General features: G+C 41.3%; 1 protein-coding gene across 1 annotated transcript in view; it reads left to right on the top strand.

The window, feature by feature from the left end:
- Positions 1-26,398, top strand: part of adarb2 (adenosine deaminase RNA specific B2 (inactive)) — a 161,196-nt gene that overhangs the window by 119,771 nt on the left and 15,027 nt on the right. Inside the window, exons 4-6 of the mRNA XM_070928164.1 lie at positions 7,574-7,688; positions 19,660-19,828; positions 24,892-25,043. Coding sequence (XP_070784265.1) covers positions 7,574-7,688; positions 19,660-19,828; positions 24,892-25,043 — 436 coding nt within the window. The remainder of the gene's footprint in view (positions 1-7,573; positions 7,689-19,659; positions 19,829-24,891; positions 25,044-26,398) is intronic.

The following is a 26,398-nucleotide window of genomic DNA, read 5'->3' as shown; positions in this document are numbered from 1 at the left end:
CTTTGCTGTTGGAAACCTGTGGTGCAGCATCCCATCTCCCCCTCCTCACCCGCACCAGGGTGGAAGAAGGTGGGGCGAGCTGTGGCAAAGACAGATCAATTGCACAATCTCCATCACTTGCTCTCTCCCTCTTGTGCTCCTTCATCTGCCTTTTGTTCTCGCTCACTAACATCAAGCGCGTGGTTTGAAAGGGAAAAACCTCTTCTTATGATGGCAACGGGCCGCATGGTGCAGCCCGGCTGTCTGATCTGACTGACAAGGCCCCGCTGTTCAGGCAAAAAAAAAGTTTGACACACAAACACACACACACACACACACACACACACACACACTGAGAGAAATCTGTTCCATGGGCTGCAGGGACATCTGGCCATCACACGAGAAAAGGTTGGATGTAGTTAGAGGCGAGTGTTTCACAGCCCTCTCCAAATTTGTACACAGTTCATCTTCTCCGGGTTGCACTTTGTTGTCATCACATGACACAACGGCATCTTTTACTGTCAATAAAAGACAAGACAACAGAACAACCACTGAAAGAAAATCTGAGTACCAGCGCTGACGTATCTTGTTTTTGTTTTGTTTTTTTCTCTTGTGATACAGATCTAGAGGACGGAGAGAGAAGGAGCTAAAGATTTAGTAGTGAGAGTGATGCTATGTATCATATGGAGAACAAACAAGAGGGAAATCTGTCTCGCCTAAAAAGCCCCCAGAGGCAACGCTTCCACCAAATGAATAGATATCCATTTTCAAAAGCCTCATGCTTGGCGGCAGGCGAGGGGACGGGGAGAGTGAAGGGTGGTGGTGGTGTGTGTGTGTGTGTGTGTGTGTGTGTGTTGTGGGGGGGGGGGATCTAGGCAGAGGGCAGACACTATTAAAACTCGGGAGAATGAATTGTTAAATACCTCTATAAAGAAATATAAGACATGGCCCCGTTTTTATGCTGCCTGGGCTGCTCTGCAGGCGGGTGATAAGGTGCTGAGGGTGGTGGGTTGAAGCGTGTGTGCGTGTGCATGTGTGTGTTTTCCCGAGGGTGGGGTAAAATCAAGCCCACATCCACCCCCTGCTAGTCTGAACATGAGCAGCGATGTTCATGAAGGAGTGACACACATGGACACACGCAATCAACATAGCTGCTGCTGTTTTACACCCCACTTTTTGCCGAATGAACGGAGGTGCAATGCATGGAAGCATATGGAGAGTGTTATGGAAAGCCTTAAAATGTAATCACTGATGAATTTTCAGTCATCTCCTTGCTTCGTGCTAAACAATAAAATCATACAATTGACCACACACGCACACGCACACACACACACACACACACACACACACACACACACACACTCACATCCACACTCATAACATCACCCCTACCAGCATGCACAGACTTGTAGGTCAGACAGCAGCGGAGAAAATCTTCCCCGTTGACATTTTGTGTTTCTGGCACAATATTGACTTCAGAGGGAAGGCAGCAGGAGGATTGTTGGTGACATTCCACATTACCTTGGAGATAGATGGCAAACTCTTTATGTGCACGAACAGGTGGGGAGGGGGAGAGGGGGGAAATGAAGAGGCAGGGAGGGAGGGGTGGATGGATGAATAGATGGACAGATAAAAAAAATGAAGGAAAGATGAGCAAAATAGGCCAGTAATGCATTCAAGACCATTATCTTTTTCTTTTTTACTTGTTCTATGGGTTTCTCTAAAATATCTGTACCGAACCTTTTATCACAGCCAAAGCTCATTACTCTTGTCATGTGTTTGTTTTTTGTTTGTTTTGTTTTACTTAAAGCTGCTGTAACCAATATTCTTACTTAACAGTGAGTGACACAACTACATATATTTAAAAGAAGTCCCTCATGGTCACCCGACTCTGCGGTTCCACTTAGTTCTAGGGAGCTTTATAGCATCTTTTAGCTTGTTGCTTTTGTTTCAGGCTCATTCCCAAAGCATCATTTTCAGCTGCAGCAGGCAGCTGTTTTTAGCGAAAGAAAGCTCTGATAAACCCACTATGTGCTACTTGTCCAGCACCAAACACACAAAGTTAGCTACTAAGCTAAATAGCCAGATATTTCCCTCAAAAGCCAGGGGAGGCAAAAACACAGAGCTGAAAGGAGAGAAACTTGACTCCAAATGAATGTTGCATTGCATAGCATTGCATTTGCAAGCAAATTGTTTCCTAGCAAGATCACGACATCATAAAGGTGATAATATGTCAGTGTTGTGTTTGTGCTTGTTTCACTGCCCTTATTAAGGCTGTAATATGTCATTTTGTTTCTCTTAACAGTGAAATGTAACTGTAAATCACAAAAGTTACAGAGCAAATTTTTTCCTTGCTATATTTATGCAAGTTTAAATTGAAATGTTTTTGAGGTCCATGTTTGTACACCAGGAAGAAACTGTATAGATATCAGCTGTAACTAGCTGTCAACATATAAAGCAACTATGTATGTTGCTCTGTCATAAACACTATTATCATTATTATTTTTGCTCAAGTTGAAACACTTTCAGCTCACGTGGATGCTTCTTTGCCAAATGCTTTGCGTTGCCTAGAATGAATTTGTGTCTGTTTTCTCCGCTCATTTCTTTGACACCTCTAAAATCGGCCTTTGGTCACACATTCTTCGTAATTAACACCAGAATTATATCTTGGCCAAATACAGAAATGCTAATTTTACACACTATAGTTACACACCACTCATTGCAGTGTAACTTTATCAGCCATTATCATGGGAGACAGACCCTGTTAGTGGCTTACTAACGCTCTACTCACGGGAGGAGTAAAGATTACAAATGCATCTTGGAGAGACCATTGCATTTACATCTCTTCAACTTTTAGCATAATCAGGTTTCAATCAGTCTTGAATGCTTTTTGCATGTACACTTTGCTTCTTTGACATAAAGTAGCTATCCGATCTGCCTAAGATGCATGGAATGACTAAGTGTAAATGGGTCAAAGGTCAGTGGATCAGTTTTAATGTTGTTCTGTACTTCACAACACCTCTTCTTCACTGAGGCCGATTGGGGTATTGCTCTAATAAATCTCACCCATTCCAGCTATAGCAATTACTAAATAACTACTGCTGCTTGTTTTCTCCACCCTGAGGAGGCCCATGGGGAATTTCTAAGTAAATTGGTCAGAACTAATGCAGCAAAGACACCAGGTGGGGTGAGTAACACAACAGCCACTACAGCAGTTTCTACCTGAGATGTATTCCGAGCGGGGCTCACATCGGTTACCTGAGACAGATTTTGAAAACCAAATTCCCAAATGTAGCTATATGGAGCAGCGTTAACCTTGATGCTCATCCAAGAGGAAGCCAGCCAGCCACACGCCGGCCCTCCTCTCGCTGTGTGGCAAGTCACACTGATGTTCTGTCTGACTGAGGAGCGAGATCCTTGGCCCCATTTTTCTGCCACATTAGGCCCACACTGAAGGTGGCACTCAACTCCCCCGCTGAGGAAAGAGATAGTGCGTGTGACTGCGCACGCGTATGTTAAGAAAAATGATAGTGGAAAGCGTGAGAAATGCAGGTACAGGCAGATGTATGTAGATATTAGCTGATATAAACAGAGAAAGACAAGGAAAGTGGAAGGGGTTTATTTGTTACGAAAGGAATCAAAGCTGTAAATCACAGCCTATTTTCCTTTCGTGTCAGGTGATGTAGATTATGTTGTTTACCCACTCCGGCTCACAGGATGAGAAAATTATAGGCTCTGACTCACTGTTGGCTTCTTGGTCCTGGCACATTACTGCCCTCTATCACAAACCAGCATGAGAGAGGGAGACAAACCTGTCAATGGTGGAGGAGGAGGCAGGGTGGTTAAAGGGAGAAGAGAGGGAGGAGAGAAGGGGAGGAATGAAAGGCGAGACCAGAATCGTAAGAGTCAGTCTTAAAAAGGTGGGAAGAGAAGAAGAGGAAACGTGAATTTACAGAGAGAGGTGAAGGGGGAGGAGAGGAGAGAGAACAAAAGGAAAGGAGGAGGAAGCAGGAGGGAGGGACAAAAAGCTGGGCCATGTGCCAGGGTCTATTCCACCTTTGCCCTCCAGGCCTCTCTGAGCTGCCACCTTCTCTCACCTCTGTAATGTCATCAATGAGAGGGCCTTTAGGAGGGATGGAGGCCTTGACTCTGGGTTCAAACTGTGACCGACACCAGCTGACGCTGCCAAGCCAGGCAGGATTCTGTTAGAATTAATTGGATGTCACTTTCAGGTACAAGGAACAAGGCTGTTTTTTTCCCCCCACGTTTCTGTAGCTCGTGCTCAATCTGAAAATTCTGCAACATAAACTGAACTGAAAAATGCCCATCACAATTTCTGAGATGACATTTTCAGATCTCTTGCCCCATAACTGCCCACAACCCAAACGTATACTATTTTTTAAAATTATGTAAAACAGACTCACATTTGAGGAGTTGAAACTAGCAGATTTTGGTTTCTAAAAATGGTCCTGGCCTCGGGGGAAGACTGGTACGAAGATTTTTTGAGAATACTACCATTGGAGACAAACAGCCTACATGTCAGGGGATTTATCAAGATATGGCACAGCACGATATGGTTATAGACGCATTGGACCCCTCTGGACTGGACTTCCTTCTAAACAAACAATCCTGGAACTGACTATCGCCCAACTTCAGTGCCTTGATTGTATGATGTCAATCCTGGTGTAGTGGTACCTCCTGTGTTTTTGTGTGTAACAGGGTTCTAATTTTAAACATTTAAAATAACGTTAGCTTAATTAGCTAGTTAGCTACAGCTGATGAACTCTGGTCATTTCAGCTGTCAAAATTGAGGGCCGCCAGCTCGAATGAGAGGGCTTCTTTGTGAAGGCTTCTTTTGTTTACCACTGTCTAAAATGAAGGACCCACTGTTTCGAAAAGTACTAAGAATTCCATTGTTAACATGTGTTAACATGAATAGCAAAAGTTTCTCTGCCCTTGAATCACTTTTGTCATGAGTCTGTGACAGACTATAGCAAAATAAAATGAGTCCCCGTCACTGCAACACGAGCTGCACTGAGTTAGAGCTCAGCAAACGTGCTCTTAGACGGGAAAGGTTCTTGTTCTCCTCCTTGCCAGTTGTTAAAGGGAACTACATTCAGCTCAGGCCTGTCATGTAACTGTTATAGAGCTTAAAGTGCTAGAAATTATTCGCTGCTGACTTTTCACAATACCTCTGTCCTATTCCCCAAAAAAGCTTCAGGCTGACACCAGTGTCGGAGCAACAATATGTGCATGTGCGTACACACACATGGACACACACACACCCCACCCACCACACCACAAGCTGTGAGCACCTCAACCGCCAGTTCCAACTGTGAGAGTATTTCACAGCCCTGACGAGGGCTATAATGTGCAATATGCTCACTAATTCAGTCACTCTCTCCCTCTCTCTGTCTTTTTTTCGCCCTTAATCTCTCTCACTCTATGCGTCCGTCGCCGTGGCATCTGTTGATGTCCTTTTAGCTACTGGGGTCTCAATCTGTCCAGAAAGCCCACTCTGCTGCCACTCTGTTACCATCTCCCTGTGATCCATTTATGCTCCACAGTTTGCGTGAAGGCCGCTCGGAGTCTAAGCCTTTAATTACCACTAGAGTAAAGAGCATTAAAGGTTGGAGAGGCATGGATATGATCCACATGTTTTTGCAACATCTGTTGAACAGTGCGGATTTAGTGGTTGTCTGGTGAGAAGGGTTTGGTTGGAGAGATGCATAGATGAACAGAAGGAAAGAGGTCTGCTTTTTATTTTCAATAAATCCTTGTCAGCATGTAACATTGTAAACGATCCTGTCATATTGGTGGGAAATCTTCGGGGTTGCTTCATGGCACAAAGAGAGGTTGTTTATGGGACAAAACTGGAACGCTGTTCTGTTCTTTCAGTACAAAGGGAGCCAAAGCTTTCAGAGAGTCTACAAATGGCAGAATGATAAACTGACTGTAAAAATAATGTCCAACATGTTCATCCACTTCAGTGAAGCCAGAGATACAACAATCAGAGAGATTGAGCTGTGTCAACTTCCTCTAGGATTATGGAGAAATGTTGGGATAAAATGTATCTAACAATGGATATATTGATATTGATGTCAAAAATACTCAGATGAAAAACCTATTACATTTGCACGGGTTTGGTAATTTTCAAAAGTGGCAGTTACACTACACGGTCAGATAATGACAGTGGAAACTTGGCAGCATTAGGCAATCCATAGGGTTAAATAGGTGTTTCTCCATAGTGTAATCTAATCATAGTCATAGTGTAACTGCTTTTGTTACTGTCTGCTCTGTACTTACAGTATAACATCTACTACATGTTTGTCCATCCAGGAAGAGGGATCCCTCCTCTGTTGCTCCTCGAGGTTTCCTCCTTTTTCCTTTCTGCTTTTTCTTTGTAAAGAGTAACTTAACACCAGGCTGAAAAGCAGTGTTTCAACGTCCTACTCTGGTTGAAAGTTTCCCCTCTGACCACAGGGCAAAACCCTATTTGACTTCTGTTTTTTTTGTTTGTTTTGTTCTTGTTTTTTTAAAGGGGTACTCCAGTGATTTATTATTGCACTTTAACAAAGTTGAGGTACTCACAAGAGACAGAATAAAAAAAGAATTGCCAAAATGTCAGCATCAGAGGTTGAGTCATCCTGACTTTTTATCTGTATTGTGGGTCGAGCTCCAAATAAATGCTGGTTTCTACATTTCCCATAATACAAATCAATATCATCCTTAATGCCCACATCTTTCAAACGTCACACTTCACAATGCTGGCTTTCTGCTAAACCTTTTGAATCTCAAGCCAAGATAACATCATCAATGCCCCTTTAATGACAAGTCTGTTCTAAACTCAAGATAACCTTTGACTGCCAATGGACTGAAGTTCAATTAATTAACATTATAGCATAATTTATTTATAAATATGTACATAATACACTTACATAAAATATACAGATAATATAGTTTATGCCCCTTTGGTCAACTTAACCTTTAAGTGATGAGAATGTTAACACAAAATCCACTGTATGTGTCCCTATAGATACTTTAGCATACACTAAGTTGAGTGATAGAAGGATACTGGCAGTTTTGTGCTGGGTGAATACCAGGGGTGTACTTTACCTGTACATAAGTAAAAAAGTGTTTCCCAAGGACAGACTCTGTGCAGACTGAAATCACTCCACTCCAATAGAGGAATACAGGAATTCCTCACCTCAAATAGTTCCTAGGGTAATCTTGGCCATATGAGCTACATAAAGTTATTAATATCTTATTTTCAATATATGTAGAAATTACAAAATGCGTCATTTTTGTATTACCAGCATGTAATAACAAAAATGTCACGAGTCAAACCTTAGTCGTTTTTCTGTTGGTCATGCTGCTGTTACTCCACCAGTTGTGTGGTAGTGTTGGAAACATCATTATAACGTTTGACTGATTTCTGTACTCGTAGCTAAACAGGTAACGTATCTCCCAAAAACTCACTGTATTACCTGAACAAAATAGGGAAGTGGAATATTATACAGTAAAATTAAACCTGTGAAGTCAGTCTCCAAAGATTGTGTCCAGTAGAAATTAAGGGAGCGATTGTGTTTTTCAGGATTTTGCCGATTCAATATTCCACTTGGTGAGGGAGAAGTACCGGTCGCTGGTGGGCGGCTGCAGTCCTGCGCACGCTCGACACAAATCCCTGGCAGGCATCGTAATGACCCAAGGTATGGCAAATTTCATTGACTTTTATATATAACTTTGAATTATTGAAGTGGTGCAATATAGAGGGAGTGAGTGGGGGAGGTAAAAAGAGAGAGGCAGGACGAGAAATGTGAAGGGGAAGGAATTGTAGATTGAGAAAGAAATGATAAACTGGGGGTGGGAGGAGAGAGAGAGAGATTCCACTCCATGCTGTACCTTGCACTCGTGCAGGAGAATATACCTTCCTGATGAATTATTGACTATTCAGAGTCTCTGAGGAGAATGAGACATGGTAGTGAGTGTCAGTCATCCCCACTGCATACTGGACTTGCTGTGCTCAGGCAGCTTTGACAGGAGTTCCAGATGCCACAGTGGAAACCTTAACTAGATCAGCTTAAAACTTAATCTGAAACCCAACTGAGTGACACACAGAGGGAACAGTGAGGAGGAGGAAGCTTCGCACTGCTGTTCTCCTGCCACATGAAACAATGAGTTATTACTACACATTTATCTTTCATGCTTTATTTATCTTTCATGTGTGGTGTTTGTTGCACATTACATCAAGGCCTCCCACACACACACACACACACACACAAGTGCACACAGACCCATACACTATGTACACACTCACACACATCTCTCATAACACAATAGGTGCACTGATGCACGCATAAACCCCAGGATGATCTCACATTTGTACAAAGTGAGCTGTTATGTCTTTTTAATCTGCAATTTATAAAAAACTGAACACTTTTACATTTTACATAACAATAAGCTAAATCATAACCAAAACCAGACCCTTGTTGTTGTTAGCTGTTGTTGTTGATGGTTGGTGTTAACTGGCTTGTTATTGGTAACAAGTTAGCCATAACAACGACTAACATTTTAGGCCAGCTAACACCAAAGACTAACAAATAACTTGTGAAGACAGCTAACACCCAACAACAACGGCTAATAACAAGCTAGCTAACACCAACCACTAACAGAAAAACTAATAGTTGTTAGCTGGCTTTACATGTTAGGTGCAGTCGTTGGTGTTAGCTGGTTTTACATATTATTAGCTTTTGTTGTTAGTTGTTTTTGCTGTTAGCTGGTATTGTTTTAGATAAAAGTGTATGTTTTGTTGCTTGCTAAGGTGAGGTAGCTGAGGAAGATTGGTGTGTGTGTGCTTTGTTTGGTGGGCTTGGACACATGTTACCTGGGACATGCTAGCTTGTTGGTCAACATAAAGCCAGCTTGCTAACGTAAACACAAACATTAGCCTGCTAACGTCCACAATTTAAATGTTATCTAGTGAAAGCTTGACTTGGGGGATAATGTTTGCATTTGTCAATAATGTAAGCATAGTTTATTTTACTGATCCAGTAACTTTACACAACTTTATGATGTATTTACCTTTTCTCTCCTCTGCTATCTCTCTCTCTGAACGTATATTAGTTGTCAGATCTCTTGTTGTTATGTTGAACATCCTTACTGACAGACAGCATGACTCCTCAGTGTGTTTACAGGTAAACCATTGCAGGTCCTTTGACCATTCATTGTCCCCTAATTGAATTCCTAATTCGTAATAGATGTAATATATCACTCCTTTGCCTCAAGAGCTTCTCTTTATATGGGCATTTGTCTCTCACATGTACTTTATACATTTCTGATGATGAACGATTGACAGATGACAAATGACAGGTGACATACGCTATCCTCCAAAAATGGCAGTGCCGCCCCAGAATGCTCAGTGATTCCCATTCCCTGTTGAGAGGGTGCCCACCTGATGATCCTATATACTTGCTTGCACTCTTAAACACATACACACAACTTCATCTTCAAAACCGTTTCTTTCTTCTTTTGTAAGACAGGTCAAGGGACATGATTCATGCATAGTTTCTCATAACAGAGGGGTTGCTAACAATTGGCTCTTTGTAAGACTGGTGGAACTTGATATGCAGTGATAGTGGCTGAAGAGCTGAGCAGGCCATGGCATTCAGTGATGCCTATGAAGCCAGTTGGGCCAGCCATTGTAGTTTAGCCTAAGCAGATAGAGTATAAGGTCTGGTCAAGTATCTGCGCTTTGCTTGGGAGGGAGAGAGCAGAGGGCTCAGTAGACCTAATGAATAGGTCAAGCATAATTTAACAACAATACTGGGCTTCCATAGGAACCTTTGCCAGATTTCACCTTGTGTATTGATAACTCACCAAAATAAACACCTTAAAGAAATGGAACCAAAACTAAACAGGTTAGGCAGCAATATTAGATAGAAAGACATACAGTGGAAGAAATGTTAAAAAACATAGGGCCTTCATTTTATGTGAGATATAATACAAAAATGACCATACACTCTCAAATGCACACAGGTCTGCACATGTGGAGTGCTGGCACACAAATCTATGCACACCCACAGAGGAGTGTTATCTCCCTGTGTGGCTGCAGGCTGTGGGGGTGCAGGGGTCAGTGAGGAGGGATTGGTATCTCTGTTGTCTTTGGAGTGCTGCAGCTCATCAGTTTAGACTTCAGTGAAACCGGCGCTCATCCTGACCTAATCCAATCCCTCTCCTCTCCTCTGCCTCCCAGTAATTGCTTCTGTTTGTTTATTAATAGCACACGTTATCTTCAGAGATCCAGACGCAGGGCTGCCAAGTATTCACAGTGAGGCGGCGGCAGCAGCAGCGGTGTGGTGGCCAGCGTCCATACAGTCAGACACCAAACTTGACAGGAACACTGGGGAGCCCTGTTCTGCCCCCCCCCCCCTCCCTCTCTGTCTCTCTCTGTGTGTCTCATGCCTCTGCCTTTGCCTCAAGAATATTAATCAGGGTCCGTCTTTGAACCATAGACAGACAGCGACACCCCCCACACTAGCGGGAGTCCCGCCGAGACAGTTGAGCCGCAACCTGAGTGAGATTAGCCTTGCCACCAGGCTGAGAGTTGCGAGACGACCGCCAAAGTAAACCGCCAGAGCACATTGTCAAATAGTGTGGAAAATCTCATTTGAATCAATCTGAGATAGCATTGGGTGCCTGGAGATGGTAAACAGTGTTCAGATGTGCTCAGAGACATGAAAAATCAGGAACGTCCATGTGGAAAATGCTTAAAAAAAAAGACCTTTTTTTTTTTCTTTTTTTTTTTACACCACTATGCCGGCGAAAGTCATGGCCGGAGGCATTCTGTTTCCGGGTTGTCTGTCTGTCCCATTCTCCTAAACTGAAACGTGAAATCTCAGGAACGCCTTTAGGGAATATCTTCAAATTTGGCACAGACATCCACTTGGATTCAAGGATGAACTTATTAGAACTTGGTGTGTCAAATGTCAAACGTTAAGGTCACTGTGATCTCATGTCCTAGTGCGCCTAGCTAATCGTGATCCTGTGAGTGGGTGAGTTAGTGAGTTTTACCTACAGCTCATAGAAAGGCTTTGCGTCTAAAAATGCCAGGAGAAAACAAAAGCACCACATGTTGTGTAGCTATGCTCTATAAGAATCTATCTTTACATAATAATCAAGTACATGTGTACCTGTTTAGCCTATGATCTATGATAACCCTTCATTGATCAATTCAACAATGTATATTCACTACATATATTACATGAGTCTGGACAGACATGGATGTAAACTGCAGCCTGACTGGCTGGCGGAGGCATACAACCGCGGGGCGGTAATTCTAGTTTTAACTTGTTTGTTGGATGGGATGAGAGAATCTTCTTCTGAGGCTTTTTTTATTCAGCAGGGTGATGAGACTCAGAGTGGGGAAAAATACCACAGGGACTCAAAGAAAGAGATGAGAGCAAAGGGTTTCAAACAAGTTGATTACAAATGACGGTTAAGCTATGGTTCTTAGTCTGCATATCCATTTTCAAATAGGGATTTTTCTCTACTCTTTATCTGGTTTTCCGGCTGCTGCAAAATTTTAACGTTCAATAATCACATCAGGCAACAAAACAGCTTGCTAAGAGGCAAAAAAAATTAGCAGAGATGTGCCCAGGGTGTGTTGCAGCAGAGAGAGAGATTTGAGAGCTTCAGCAGCATTTCACAAAGACACCCTTATATGTTCAGAGCAGTTGCCTGTTAAAGCTAATAAAGATTCAACAGGGTGCATTCTCTACTCTTGCCAAGTTGTTGTTTTTTTTCTCTGCAAGTGCTGAACATTTTCATAGATTTTCTGTGATTCAAAGACACGTGTTGGATGACAGTCAGTGCAATCATCCAACATCTTGTGATGAAAGAGCACATGAAAGACAGGATTTATGGAGCTCAACCTAAATGGCATATAAATTAGTTTACCAAAAGTTGACCTTGAGAGCTCATTCTGCTTTAGAAGAAAATGTTTTAATTTCTGTTTTATGGTGCTCAGAGATAATGGGTGGCTTATTAGGAAACTCACTGGTTTCTAATAATGATTGCCAATTAAGTATTCTTAGCAATTTGTCCTCACCTTTCTCTTTGTCGCCAAAATATCTATTTTCAGTCAACCATGTTTCTGGAGTGGTTCACAGAGGCTCGCTGGTTAGCATGGTTAGCTGGCCAAATCTACCAGCTGTGTGGAGTTTGGAGGTTACTGCGTTTGCACGGGTATCTCCAGTTTCTTGCAGTAGTGGAAGATCCTTTATTCAACTACAAGTAAATATATGACACTGTACAAATACTCCATTACAAGTCCTGCATTCTACATTTTTTTAAGCAAACACGTATCATCACCAAAATGTAGTTTAGTTTCAAAAGTAAAAGTACTCATTATGCATAATTGCCTCTTTTATAGTATTCTAATATTGTATGATATATTATTGTATTGCTGACAATATTTACATTCACAAGAGTATTTTAATGTTGTAGCTGTTCAAGGTAAAGCTCATTTTGACTATTTTGTATGATGATTGTGTTTCGCATTGCATCTCAATTCTCAGAGCCCTCTCAAAATCTCAATTTTACAAAGTAATTCTTAATCAGTCAATTATTCATGAAAGTATTTTTTTAAATAATAAACCTGTTTCCTATAGAAATCAACTTGTTTCAAGAATGTGTGAGAACCTTGAAAGACTTAATAAGGGATTGCTGCCCTAGAATAAAAAAATGACCTAATTCTAGAAAATGTATGAAACCAGGAGACTTGTTAAAATGGGTTGAAGTTGAAATGTATTCTGAGTGACTGATAGCAACAACAGAACAGCATATTTATTTGGTTGCAGCACATAACAGTTTGATCCAGCGTAGCTTTAGTACAGTGTGTGACAAATTTAAAGGGCACTCCTGACACAAAGTTCAGTTGACACGTCATGAAGGGTACCATTCAGCCTGTGAAAACAGTTCATTCTTCTGGAGCTCTCCCGGGAGCTTTCCAATGTTTGAAAAAAATCTCAAGCCCGAGCCAAGATAACCCTGATGACATCATCAGGCTCGCAGTCTGCTGCAGCGCTGTGTAATGTAGTGTGATGCAGCCTGGTTGTGAGAGGCCATTTTGCCAACGTGCAGACAGAGCAAGTGTGAGTGTTGTGGGGTGGAAGTAATGCAACATTAAGCAGAAGCACAGAGGTGATACATATGCTGTTGCTGTTTGATATATATGATGACTTACTTTCTTATGTCAGAAAAAGAAACTGGTTCAGGAAAAATATTTCCTGATTTTACATGCAGCTAAAGAGTCAAAGTCAATGCAGTTGTGCCCTGGTCATCATGTCCTACTTTGTTCAAGGAGACACTTGGCTCTATTTTCCTGACTCAGTGGCACAATCAATGGCGCACAGTGCAGGTGTGCAGGGCATGGTTTTGTGGCACAGTTGGAAGCAGGGCGGCATTAGAAATAATTCATTTAGTCACAGGTTCTGTCAGTCATGACCAATAGAATTACCTCACTTCCTTATTTTGAAAGCAGCATGTCTATGCCACAGCCCTCGAGCTATTTTGTGATGGATGGAATAGTGTGGACTAGTTCTGCCACAAAGGCTTCTCTCAAGAGGAAACCAGAAACCCCATGGCTGAATATAATATAGATTCAAATAAGTTAAACTGCCAGTTAAACTGGCCAACTTGCGTAAAAACAAGGCTGGTAATATCTTGAATGTGATTCTTTTGGGTATCAATCACTTAAGTAGAAGAAGAGTACATACATATATGATACAATTTGCCTGCACAAATTCCCTTTCATTCTTGACAGGGAAATTGCACTGCTTAGCTTTTATTGTTACCACACCCCCTGCCTCACTTTTCCCTCCACAGGTGCAACCAAGTTCAGGAACATTCGTCAAAATACCATTTTAAAGAAATACCCACGTTCACCTCAAGAAAAAAAGTCTCTCTTCCATGTGCTGTCACAAAGTGTGTTTGCCTCCCCAGTTGCCATAGAGAGGCGGCGTGTGCTTTGTCTTCCTGTTAAAGGCCGTTGACAGTATTGTGCACCGAACAGTATAGTGCAGTTGCCATAGTGAGTAGTTCCAGGTCTCAGTCTGTGATGTACATGCTTTTTGACAATACTGTTATCCTGGGGTGTGACATCTTTGAATCACCAGTAACAGATGTATTTGTGTGTGAAGAGTGCCTCAGGCCTTTGACTCTGCTCTACCTTGTTCCTTTTGACCCTCTCTTTTTGTATTTCTGTGATGCAGCTGATTATTCCTGGTTTAAAAACAGCACACTGCCTGTGGGGCTCTCTATCTCTTCTGTGTCTCTCTCTTTCTACCTCTCTCACTGTCTCCCTCTCTCTCGCTTTCATTCATCTCTCCTCCTCCTCTCCTCTCTCCTGCAAACTGAAGGCAGCCTCACTGCCAATTTCATGGCAGGGTAGTGAGCAGCGCAGCAGAAATTATCCACTGCAAAATTGATCTAAACAATCACAAAGTGGAACGGCAAGGAAAAGCAGGAGAATGAAATTGGGAGAGTCTGTTACCTTTTTGAACTGGCTTTCTCACAGAAAAGGAATTGGGGTGCATTGCTTACAGAGAATGCCAATAGTTAAACTCATGATGTAGAGATTTTATGGTGCTGTACATTCATAAATATTCTATAATAGTACAGTCGCTCTTTTCTAGATCTTAATTTACTATTCCTCCATGAGTGATATTTACAACAAAAGGTGCACACAAGAGGACCTATTATGCTTCTCCTTATTTTCTGTCATATACAATGTTGGACATTCCTATGAAACGTAACCAAAGTTGCCAAATAATGAGGAAATCATATGTAAAAGTAATCCCTGTGAGACAAAACCTCAGTCTTCAGACTGCTCAGAACGCTCCCTTCACTTTTCGTCTTACTTCCGTGAGGCTTATTACGAAATACATCCCGGATTTCTTCAGATGGTCATCTGCTCAGGGCACAGCAGTGACAGCACGCTCACGAAGAAGAAGAAGAAGAAAATAGAAAAAAAAAAGCATGGCCACGAAGTAGAGGGACGCGCTCGTCCACCCGCTCAGTCTGTCTGAGGTATTCGGCTGCTCTGCTCAGGACGGCTCTTTACTACTGCTCGGGTTGTTCAGTATGTCTCACAGAAAGTGCTTTTTCTGCTGTGAAGGAAAGTAGGTAGTTTCCTGATGGACAGATGGCTTTACTCGTTGCTAAAGTCATCGTTAACTACTGCTAACTGTAGCTGCCGTTCGCTAGTTAGCTGTGCATCTAGCAGTCCTCTTAGCCATAGATATATATATATCTATATCTATGCTCTTAGTTAGCTGACTCTAACCACCTGACTCTCGCAGCCCGGGACTGAAAACCTCCTCCTCCCGGCGGTCCAAAACTCCTGTGCTGGCGGTGTGAACACCAACACTCCCCTGGTGCTCAGAGCGAACTGAGCTAAAGGCAGCTACAGTTAGCAGCAGTTAGCGGTTACTTTATAAAGCTTTCTGTCCATCAGGAAACTCCATAAATCACAGAGAGTTGAGGCAGAGCCGCCGGAGGACATCAGAGGGAAAACCAGTTTCACCAAAATCAGTGAATAAAGTTGTGTATTTTTGTACAGTAATCAGGGAGGCCCAGTGCCCAGAAACAGCACCTATCGTTTGTGGTCTCATAAACAGTAAGTTCATCAAGTTCAGTCCCCATATCTCTATTTTCCATTTGCTGTCATGCAGTCGACCACAGCGGCTCGAGCATGAAGCGATGCGCTGTGCTCAGGGTTCAGAGGCGTCTCCCTGCCCCTCGTGGGCTGCAGGGAGCTGGCCAATCAGAAGAAAGTGGGCTTTTAGCGAGGCGGGCCTTGAAGAGACAAGCTCAAACGGCTTGTGTCAGACAGGGTGAACTGAGGGGGCTGCATGAAGGGCCAGAATAAGATGAATAAGGACTTATTGATCTGTGAATCATGCAAAGCTACTCTAGTGGTGTCCCAAAATAAAGCTATAGAGCTGGAAATGAGCATAATACCTCCTCTTTAATAGTTATATCCAAGTGTGTGTTTACAGCATGTACATAATTCTGTTAATGACAAGAATGTGATGCTAGTAAAACATGTGAGTGAATAAATATATATATATATAATGACTCACTAGAGGAGCAGTGAACAGGAACTATTATATTTATTATTTACACTTTTTTCCAAACTCAGTATCCTTTTTTCCAGTACCCTTTTCAGTGAAAAAGCTCTAAAAAGCCACTGTGCACTAAATGCACAGCATCAAAGAACAGACTAAGCTAGCGACAAGCTGGTGAACATTTATCAGCTAAAGAGACGGATATTTCCCTCAGGAGTTGGTAGAGACCACAAAAAGAGCTAAAAGAGAGGGACTATTGGACTTACATCCGCCAGGTGGCCAGAAACAAGACTCCAAATGACTGCTAACTTTGCTCTGTGTCTGCTGGATGTGTAAATAAGCAACTATTTGTTAACAACTGTCAGCTTGGTTATGCTGTCCCTAAGTAGCAAAAAAATGGTTTAGTAATACCAACAAAATCCCTGTGTGAAGAAGTTTGAGTCATTTTGTGTGTCAGTCACTTGTGACAAGGAGAAATAAGGCAGAGCTGTCCACTACTCTTTAAGATGAATATTATTTTCCGCTGTAGTTTCTAGAGTAAAAGTTGAACTTGTTCCAGCTTACCTCAGACTTTCCTTTCTTCTTCTCTATTACTTTCCTCAACTGCCCACACACACACACACCACACACACTCTTCCCTCCCTTAACTTTTTCCTCCCTTGCCATTTTACCCATTCCTCATCAGTGGAGGTGTCAAGACTCTACCGCTGCAGTGCCATCTGGGCCGAGGCTGATAAAAGCTCATGTGCTGGGCCGGCGACGCCTGCAGGTCTGCCAGAAGCCAGCGAGGTCTGACTTTCAGAGGCGATGGGAGAGATTTGTGGCAACCAAGGAAGGAATGGCATGCCTTTAACGTGCTGATCCAGCCTCTCCCCCCTCTGAACCACCTCTGTGTATCTGTCAGTCAGTCGGGCTCTCACATGGCCCTGCACTGGCCTGAATCCTCACTGAGTAAAGTGTCTTTTTCTCAAAGGAAAACCAACACGAGACAGGAGGACTTTGTGATCTCTCTCACAGCATTTGCTTCTTGTCTCACATAGAGAATACCTCACGGGTGAGATGGGCTAGAAGCTCCTATCATGCTGTCCTTAAAAGAATTGGATGGAACCAAGGTTGTAAGTGTCTGGAAGGGTAAAGACCATTCCTCCATAAATTTGGCTGACAGCACACCAATGCTCATTCAAAAACCTCTTCTTGCAACAGCAAATTCCCTCCTATACTCAACTGTCTTTCCGGGACGTAGCTTAACCACCAGAAAAAAAGCCTTGCAGCAGTCCTGCATGGGTCCTCAGGAGGATAGCTTGTACTAGACTGTCAATTGGTTTCAGCCACTTGTAGAAAGTAGCTTTACATTTTACAGTTATACAAAATGAGTAGCAATAGTCTCTCAAGTAGCAAATATGTTATTGTTAAGCGCACATGCTTGCTAGGAAGGTTAGTATTTTTGCTACTTCCAGGTAGATAGCAGCTACCTAGCTTCAATGAAGGTTTCCACAAAAGCGAAGGAGGAAACACAAGGCTGTGGTAAATATCCAGTTTGGATACTTATTCCATGTGTGATATTTTGACCCCAAACCCCGCCCAAGCCACCCTTGAGTTCTTGAACAACTACTGTGCCTGGTTCTCCCTCAAGATGCATCCTTACTGATTGGCACAACAAACTGATTTGTCCTGCAATCACCCAATGATGGCTTCTACAGTCCCTCCTCAAGAGCTGATGAATCTCTTCTGGTACTGACGCTGGGCCAAGAAACGTGATTCTGTTGCCCCTCTTTCCCAGGAATTAGAAATGTACAACCACAAGGTCAGTCAGTCTGTCAGTGGTGGTCCTACAGTAGAATGAGGACCTTTACTTTAGTAACATCCCAGGACCTCAGTCGTTGGTGCAGCTGTCACGTAGATGCAAAACAGTAGAAAAAGGGGAAGGATGATAAGGCTGTGAAATATATTCAGGAAGGTGCATGCCATCACTCCTGAGGTTCAGTGCTAGACATTTTCTCAGGCTGTGCTGTGCCGAGTAGGCCTCAGACAGCCCTTTTATGGTACCGATTCCTAAGGGTCCATGGTATATAAAGAAAATATGTTTCCTGCAAGAAATGCCCCCAGAGTGAGCAACCTGCCTCCAGTTCCACTCAGATGGAAGAAGCAGCAGGCCCGATAGCCTCCTTCAATGTGAAGAGTCAAGTTTGGTTCTCTGCTGTGTTTTCTAGGCCTTCATGATTGGTTCACTTCATTTGTTGTTATGGATGCCAATATCTCATCCCAGTATACCACCCACAGAAGACATATCAGGTTTGCTTCTCAAATGTTTTGAGAAAGAGAGCTCAAATGGCCACATTCTATATGTCAATGATTGGGTCATTGCAGCGCCCTTAAAGCAACCGCAAAGTGGAGCATCTGTTCAACGTGGATTTAAGAGTAAATATGGAGAAAAGTGTCCTCCTTTTTCTGGTTTTAGACTCACCTCATTCCAGTGTGACGCTGACTGAAGAGGTGAACATGTTGAATGAGAAGGCGTGGTGCCAGCTCAGTTTATAAGTGGAGGGTCTCTTTCCCCCCTCGCTCCTCGGATCCAGCTAATCCTGGCTGGCATTTTGTGATAGGAGCTTCTGAGGAGACGTTCACTCATGCTACTCAGGGAACTGTGGTTATGGAAATAACCCAAAGTTATCTGTCAGAATGACCTTTTTACCCTGTTCTCCTCTTATGTTTTCTTTTTCGTTTCACTGTGTGAGCAAAGGGGACTCTTCCACCTTGTTTGATCAAGAGAAGTGACCAACTTCAGTCTGAGGCCTATTTGGCCATCCATCCATCACTGTTAATGGTTCATTTTATTGGCTTTCAAAATGTTTTACTGCCAACAAAATTGTTGTATGAAGTTCCTGTCTTTTATTTTATGCTACTTTACTCTAAAAAATGCTTGCCATGGCATGAGTATGTTTTATACAAAGTAGCGTTGGGACATTTTTTGCACAATATGCCAAATATAGATTCACTGCTTCCTTAGGGCAAGTAAGCAGTGCCTAAAGCTGTTAAAATTTTCACCTTATTGGTGGAAAGTGCATTCCTTATCCCAGATTTCACAAAAGCTCTTGTGGCAACTGTAGCTCTATTTTCTGAAATACTGTGCACCATACAAATGAGTCAGAATATAATGCAATACAAAAACGGGATAGTTGAAAGACGTCTAGGGCATCTACTGTATGCTTTTCAAAGCCAACATGTGCTTGAAGTTTGGCATGCGATTTATCCTCTTCCACACCTAGTCTTTATCAATTATGCATAAATGTATTACAAACAGAAATAATAGTTACATTTAATGTCTGAGCACCCTGGCTTTTCACCTTTGGCAACCTTACTGTTGGTTTCTCATTGATAATTTTAGAAATCTAAAGAATGTAAGTTTTCTTCCATTGTGAATGTCTGTGTGTGTTCTTGAACTTCTTTCGTAATGCTGACAAAATGCCTCCCACAGACAGAAAGGTGAGGAAGGACATGCATTAGGTATTAAACCCTGAGGGTGAACATCTGTCTGTATGTAATTGTTCAACAGGTCTGGACCTGAGGCAAGCCCAGGTGGTAGCGCTATCCACGGGCACCAAGTGTATCAACGGGGAGTATCTGAGTGACCAGGGACAGGTGGTCAATGACTGTCACGCTGAAGTCACGGCCCGCAGAGCTCTGCTACGCTTCCTCTACTCTCAACTTGAACTCTTCTTGAGGTAATAGATCTGTCTTGTGCTGTGTCTTTAAGACATTCTCGGAGTGCTGTACTTACATTTTCTGCAGCTTTGAAACCCCTGTGGTATTTACATTCTTAATCCCCTGAAATAGCCAGATAATGCTTGCTATAACTAGTTAGTTGATGGTCTGGAAGGCTGGCATATTATTGAAAAATCAATCGCCTTCATCTCGACCTTATTTGCTGACCATATACATGTGAACTGACTTGGAGAACACTACTCCTCCATTTCAGCCCAGAATACAACATGAATGGTGGATTTAACTTAGTTTTAACTCAGAAAATGATTAAAGCATTACGCTGAATGATTGTTTGGGTGTTTGGCCGATTGCCCAGTGGGAAGAGGATTGGCCTAAAATCATCTCTGTAAATCCAGCAGCCTAATGTTGATGTTTACGTAGAAAGGGAATTATTCATTATTTAAATTCCAATATTAAACCAAGGTAGGGCTGCAACCGAAAATGATTTTCATCATCAATTTATCAGCTGATTATTATTGTCATTAATCGATTAAGTATTTGGTCCATAAAATGTCAGAGAATAACATTTCCCATCATAGTTTCCTAAAGCTTAAGTTGGCATTTTCTTCGACCAGCAGTCCGAACCCCGAAGATATTTATTTTATTATTATGCAAGAAAGAAAACCAACCAAGTATTCACAAAAACGTTTTAGTGTTTTTGCTCAAAAAGAGACTTTGATGATTATCAAAATCAGCTCTAAACCAAAGTTGATTGCGATTTGTATTATATGTAGCTGTAGAGCTCCTACAGGTCATATCAGGATCATGTTGGTTATGATAAAAATTAACCAGTGGTGGAAGAAGTATTCATATTTTTTACTTAAGAGACTATGTAACTTTTGAAAGAAGAATTAACAGATTATTCCTCTTACAGATTAAAAAGTTGAAATCATTATCAATAAATCACACCCTTGTTCAGTTCAACACACTCAGGGGTTTTGCTGTTTGCTGCAGTAGTCCAACTGAAATGATATATTTTTTATCTTTTACAGCATACATATCTGCTCTATAAAATCACTTGTCCTGTGTTCTAAAAAAAAATCTGAAACCAAAAGGGAGAAATTCATGTTTTTAAATAAAACATTTTTCATACATTATTTTTTCTGGTTTCATGATGGCAAACTAACTAACAAACGGTTTTAGTCTACATAGGTGGATACCTTATTCAGATACAGCCAATCAAATCTTGCATAAAGCAGTAATGTCAGCGTTCTATCATAGACAGAGCAGACAGTCACACTGAGCCAGACCGCTACCTGCTACACAAATACAAGAGCCACAGACTCCGAACAGCAACCCACATTAGCTTTCCTGCTTATCTAACTTACAAACATGAACACAAGTCTCGTCCTGCACCTTTTAGCTTGTTGAAGGAGCCACCAAACACACTTTAACCGGGGAAAAGTGCACTGCTAACATCAGTTTGCAGGCTAGATAGCTAATTAGCTGCTCAGCTGCAGCACATTAAACAGCATGCACCTGCAAATGTCATTTCAGTCTGTTTAGATGCTGGTGTGGTCCTTACTCTTCAATACCACTGACAACATGCTATCTGGCCATGACATGTAGGCTACAGCCAACAAGTTTGTTCCCGACAGTGTAACACTGGCACTCTGGCAGGCTGCCAGCTGCTGTCAGTCAAACACAGACAAGCAGCAGGCCAGATATTTCCCCAAAGACCCCTTTTCTTTCTTTTTAATAATAAAAAAAACTCTTAATAACACATCTAAAAAACATGTTGACGTTATTTTTGACTACAAAAAGGGATTGTTTAATGTGATTTCAGTTGGACTTAAAAGTTGCTAAATGTCAGCTCATTTTAGCAAACTTAAGATAGATATTGCACTGTGACATTACTGAGTCAGTTGAATTACTTGATGACTTTACTACTACTATTACTTTACTGTTTTAACCATTATCCTGTAATTGTTGACAAATGTTACATAATCTCTAGTACCATAATGCAGCAGAATTGCCCTTTTCAGTGTTACATTATTATATATTATAGAACAGGATTATTATTACTGAAGATGTTAGCAGCATTTTGCTAAGATACACAGTACCTCAAAATGTACTCAGTTACATTCCACCAGTAAATATATATTTAACTTGCATCAATGACTTACTGTTTCCAACATGCTGAGTAGGCTTTATAGACTTTAGTTTCCAAGGTGCCTCCAACAGTTTTCACATTATGAATTACAGTATGCTTAATAGCATTACATATCTTGTTTGTTGTGACCTCCTGCTTCCAAAAAAAAGTGCCAAAGAATGCCCTCTCCTCTATAATAAGCTCCATGGAAACAGCACTGCTTTGTTCATCAGAGACTTTTCAATGATCAATGAGGTATATGTGCACCGTTCTCTCCAGCTAACTAAGCATACTATCACACACTCAACTGGTTCATGTTAGGGTCTCAATGGCCTATTTGTTTTTAGCACTTTTTTTTAAGTGTATCTACTTCGTGTGCCTTTGCAACCTACACAACATGCTCTGGTGCACACAAACTCTCACTGAGAATTTTTACCGGTATCAAGAGACAGTCTTGATGAGGTTTGACTCCTAAATGCCTCCAGTGCATAAGCATATATTATGTTTTTGAGCTCCCCGAGGAACTCGATAGCAAGGCTGATTCATCAGATTAGTGGCTAGAAGTCTAGATCGTTGAATGTCATATTTGCATACACAGCACTGACTTTTTGTCTTAGCACAATGCTGGATGGCAGGTACAGAGACTTTGCAGCTGAGAAAAATGGCTAATGGGGAAGATAACTCATAATGAAATGACCAAACAAAATGCCAGAACTGCCATATTTACACTCAGTGAAAGGACATTGGAGACAGAGGAGAGGTTATATAAAGAGTGCAGTCGTGCTTTGCATTGTGATGCATAGTTTAAATATACTATGTGTACATACTTATGTGTGAGTGATGAAAGCCTTATTCCTGCTCAGCAGAAACAACGATTTGTACATTTTCTATTTAGATTATTTGTCACCTAGTTCGCCGTATTGGCAGTATTCATTTCATTGTTAATGGATTGGAAAAACTTTTGATTTAGCTGTCCTAAAAAGTATTATCACTAATCCATCTGGCTGATTTGTTTTTAGATAATGTCAGCATCTTTTATAATGATTCATGTCTATCTAGTCATCTTGTTACAGTATAACGTTATGCACAGATAGCAGTTGCTAGCATTAATTTGTCTGAATTTGACTGTTGGACCATTGTGTAGTATGTGTTTACTTACCCCAAGCAACCAACGTGCTGATTGTACAGACCACACGTGTGATCGGTGCCTCACCCCAAACATATAAGATATAACAACTGTGCTAGTTAGTAACTTACACATTGTTGCTTGCTGTGTGTGTTGGTGTGGCAGCTCAGCCTCAGAACTCAGGAAGACTTGTTCCTTCTTTTATTTTATTTTCCTCCAGTTTCACTCTTTTTTCGTAACATCTCTGTATGTTCATGAAGTTAACGGTATCTTTTTTCCTCAAGTTGAAACAGCACAGTTGCATATTTGCCTCAGTATGCAGTTAGATACATCTTTAACTACATCTTTAGTTAGATACCTTAGAGTGATCCATCTTTTCAGCTTTTTACAGTGTAATTATAAAACATAAAAATATGGTGTTTTTTCATCTTGGATAAAAAATAAGAAGATATATCTTATAAACAAATTTAAACAAAAGAAGGGCGTTTCAGAGAACATTTTCCACTCCTCCCAAGTTTCCTCAAATGTATTTTCCTAAAGCCTTACTGATATTATGACAATATCTATAGATGGTGTGACTGGCTTAAGCCATTGCTTTGTCATTGCTTTTCTAGCAGCTACACTCAGTATTCCAAGTAAGTGCTTTGTTTTGATATTTGTAGATGTTGAATATAAAAGCAGAAAAAGGAGTTTGTCCCAATTAAAAGTAATTTTTGTCCCAAATATATTACAACAAAAAGTATGTACTTTTGGACAGGCCCAAAACAGGTGCTAGTGATTTGCTTCCTCGGAGCCACAGTTCCTCCAGCAGCTGGAAGAGCCTGAATGGTGAGACTTCTGAACAGGTGTGATAAAATATCTGCTAAGACTCCTCTTGCCAAACGCTCTCCATGAGGTTGAGCTTGTTATCCTCCTTTGAAATTTGCAGTATTTTGTCCGGACTTCCTCTGGAATGCAACTGTTAGTTTCCCTTCCCCATTTTTGTTTTATTTGGGTGGTACTTGCTATTTTAACTTCTTGAAGTCTCCATATAATCTGGAAATTACTTCCCAAATCTGTTCTATAAGCACTAATATAAAGTTTCAATAGATTGTTCTCAAACACCGTGTGATTCTCTAACATAGAACTGTTTAAGTGATGGCATATCTGAAGAAATCTAAAGAAGTCACTTTTACTTAACCCCCTGATTAAAGTATAGTATGAGGAGAGGTCTTGATTAGACCATCCCTACAGCTCGCATCCAATTAGTTTGGGGTAAAGTCAAGGTCATGAGGGCACCATCTCAGAATCTTAGTACGCAAATGTTTATCTTTCCATCGACTTTCTATGCAGTTGTACCACATCTGAACACACCATAACAGTGGCTATGACACTGTTAACATTAATTTACAGTGCTAGTAAAACCCATTTAACAAATGTCTCATTTTCTTGCATGTTTGTATTATATTTAATCATTATTTCAACTCCAGTTCTTTGGTTGACCTTCATGATGACACTTTCATGACTCAAATGCAAAGCATGTATAGTCCGCAGGTTAAACTCACTCTCCTTGTTTCCCCTGAGACATTCAGACAGCCTGAGTAATGTCCAGAAGTCTGTCTGACAGCAGGAGAATGGACTGTGGTCAGAGAGAAGATCAGTGTCCATCTCTCTCCGTCTCTGCCTCACTTCATCATTGGGAAACGAAAAGTGGAAATCTATTGCTTATGCTGTGATGAATGGTGCTACCCTTCTCATCAATCTCCCTCGTACTTGATGGTTGTTTTTTTTGTTTTTTCGCCTTTTTCTCTTTTTTGCTACTGAAGTAAAAGGCCAGAGGACTGGGAGGAGTCGATATTTGTGCGGCACAAGGAGTGTGGCTACAGGTTGAGAGACGACGTCCATTTCCACATGTACATCAGCACCTCGCCGTGTGGGGACGGGAGGCTCAACTCGCCCTATGAAATCAGCACTGACCGTAAGACACCAGGCCTTTCTGTTTCTTTCATTTTACATGGATTGACAATGCTGGAAGGAGATAAAAAATAAAGCTATTTTTAATACGCACAATGCACTTCTATTTAATGAAGTACTTTCATTTTCTCTATCATATCATTCTCTCAGGTTTATAGACAGATGATTTTCTCTGGCTGATATTCTGAAAGCCACTGCTCTGCTTTTTTTTTTCTTCTCCAGACACTGTCAAGAAGCCGGCAACCTTTTCATGTCACACTCTGTATTTGGTCTCTTTCAGCCACACTGTGCTGACTAGATGATATTTTATTGCTTACCTACTGAAAATAAATTGTATATTCATTTAGATGGTTTGCCCAGCATTTTTCTGGTGGCCTACGAGGTCAGAAATGTAATCTGGACTGCGGTTTCCATCAGTAGAATGTATATATTTCCCCACTCCTTTCATCACAGACTGAAGCTGCTCTCCAGCTCTGTGAATATACACTACAGGGCAGTACATTTTCATGAAAGCAGTAAGGATGGCAAGAGAGACAGAGAGAAAAGATGATGCTGTCATTGGAGAAGCCTTTGAACTTGACATTTTTGGTCATTAAACCTTTTTAAATGTTCTCCAGTGCGCTCTCAGAGATTAGAAAATTACTTAGTACCTTTTCCTGACTGTTCTTAAGCATTTCTGAGCTGAAAGTCGAGGCTTAATTTCTAACTGCTGTCACATCAGGCGAAGCAACAGCCATGGAAAGGAAGAGAGAAGGAAGTGGAGTTTAAGCCTAAAGAAATGAGAGGTTATTAGAATAAAAACAGTGATTAGCTACGTACACTCGGCCCCCCTTCAGGGAGATATCCATATTGTAATTTTACTGAAAGCAAGAAAAGCAATATCCATAATATTTCCTCTTTCAATGTTTCCTTCTTCCTGAAAGTCTGCAGATTCTGTTTGTTTTTGTGATACTATGCAGACTGGTTACGAATACCGTATTAGTGCCTGTCATAATAATAATGATAATACATTTTATTTGTATAGCACCTTTCAAAGTATAATTACAGTGCTTCACAACAGAAAAATAAAAACAGAATCCAATAAAATAGCAATAAAATAAAAGCACCATAAAAATAACATAAAAGTAATAAACTAAAATAAAATATACGATAAGATATTAAATTAATAAAACGAGAGAATTGATTTTTAGACATATACAGCAAGGTATTAATTAAGTAAAAGTGCGTTTTTAAAAGAGATTTAAAAGAGGACAAAGATGTGGCTTGCCTGATCTCTGATAGCAAAGGCCAGGTTGCCCCTGGAATCTTTAAAAGGGACCCACCGAAGGATCTCAGGCTACACTTAGGCTCATATGGGAT

This window comes from Enoplosus armatus, chromosome 21 (assembly GCF_043641665.1).
Source record: "Enoplosus armatus isolate fEnoArm2 chromosome 21, fEnoArm2.hap1, whole genome shotgun sequence".
In the NCBI taxonomy this organism is placed as follows: Eukaryota; Metazoa; Chordata; class Actinopteri; order Centrarchiformes; family Enoplosidae; genus Enoplosus; species Enoplosus armatus.
This window is presented reverse-complemented; position numbering and strand designations above follow the sequence as displayed.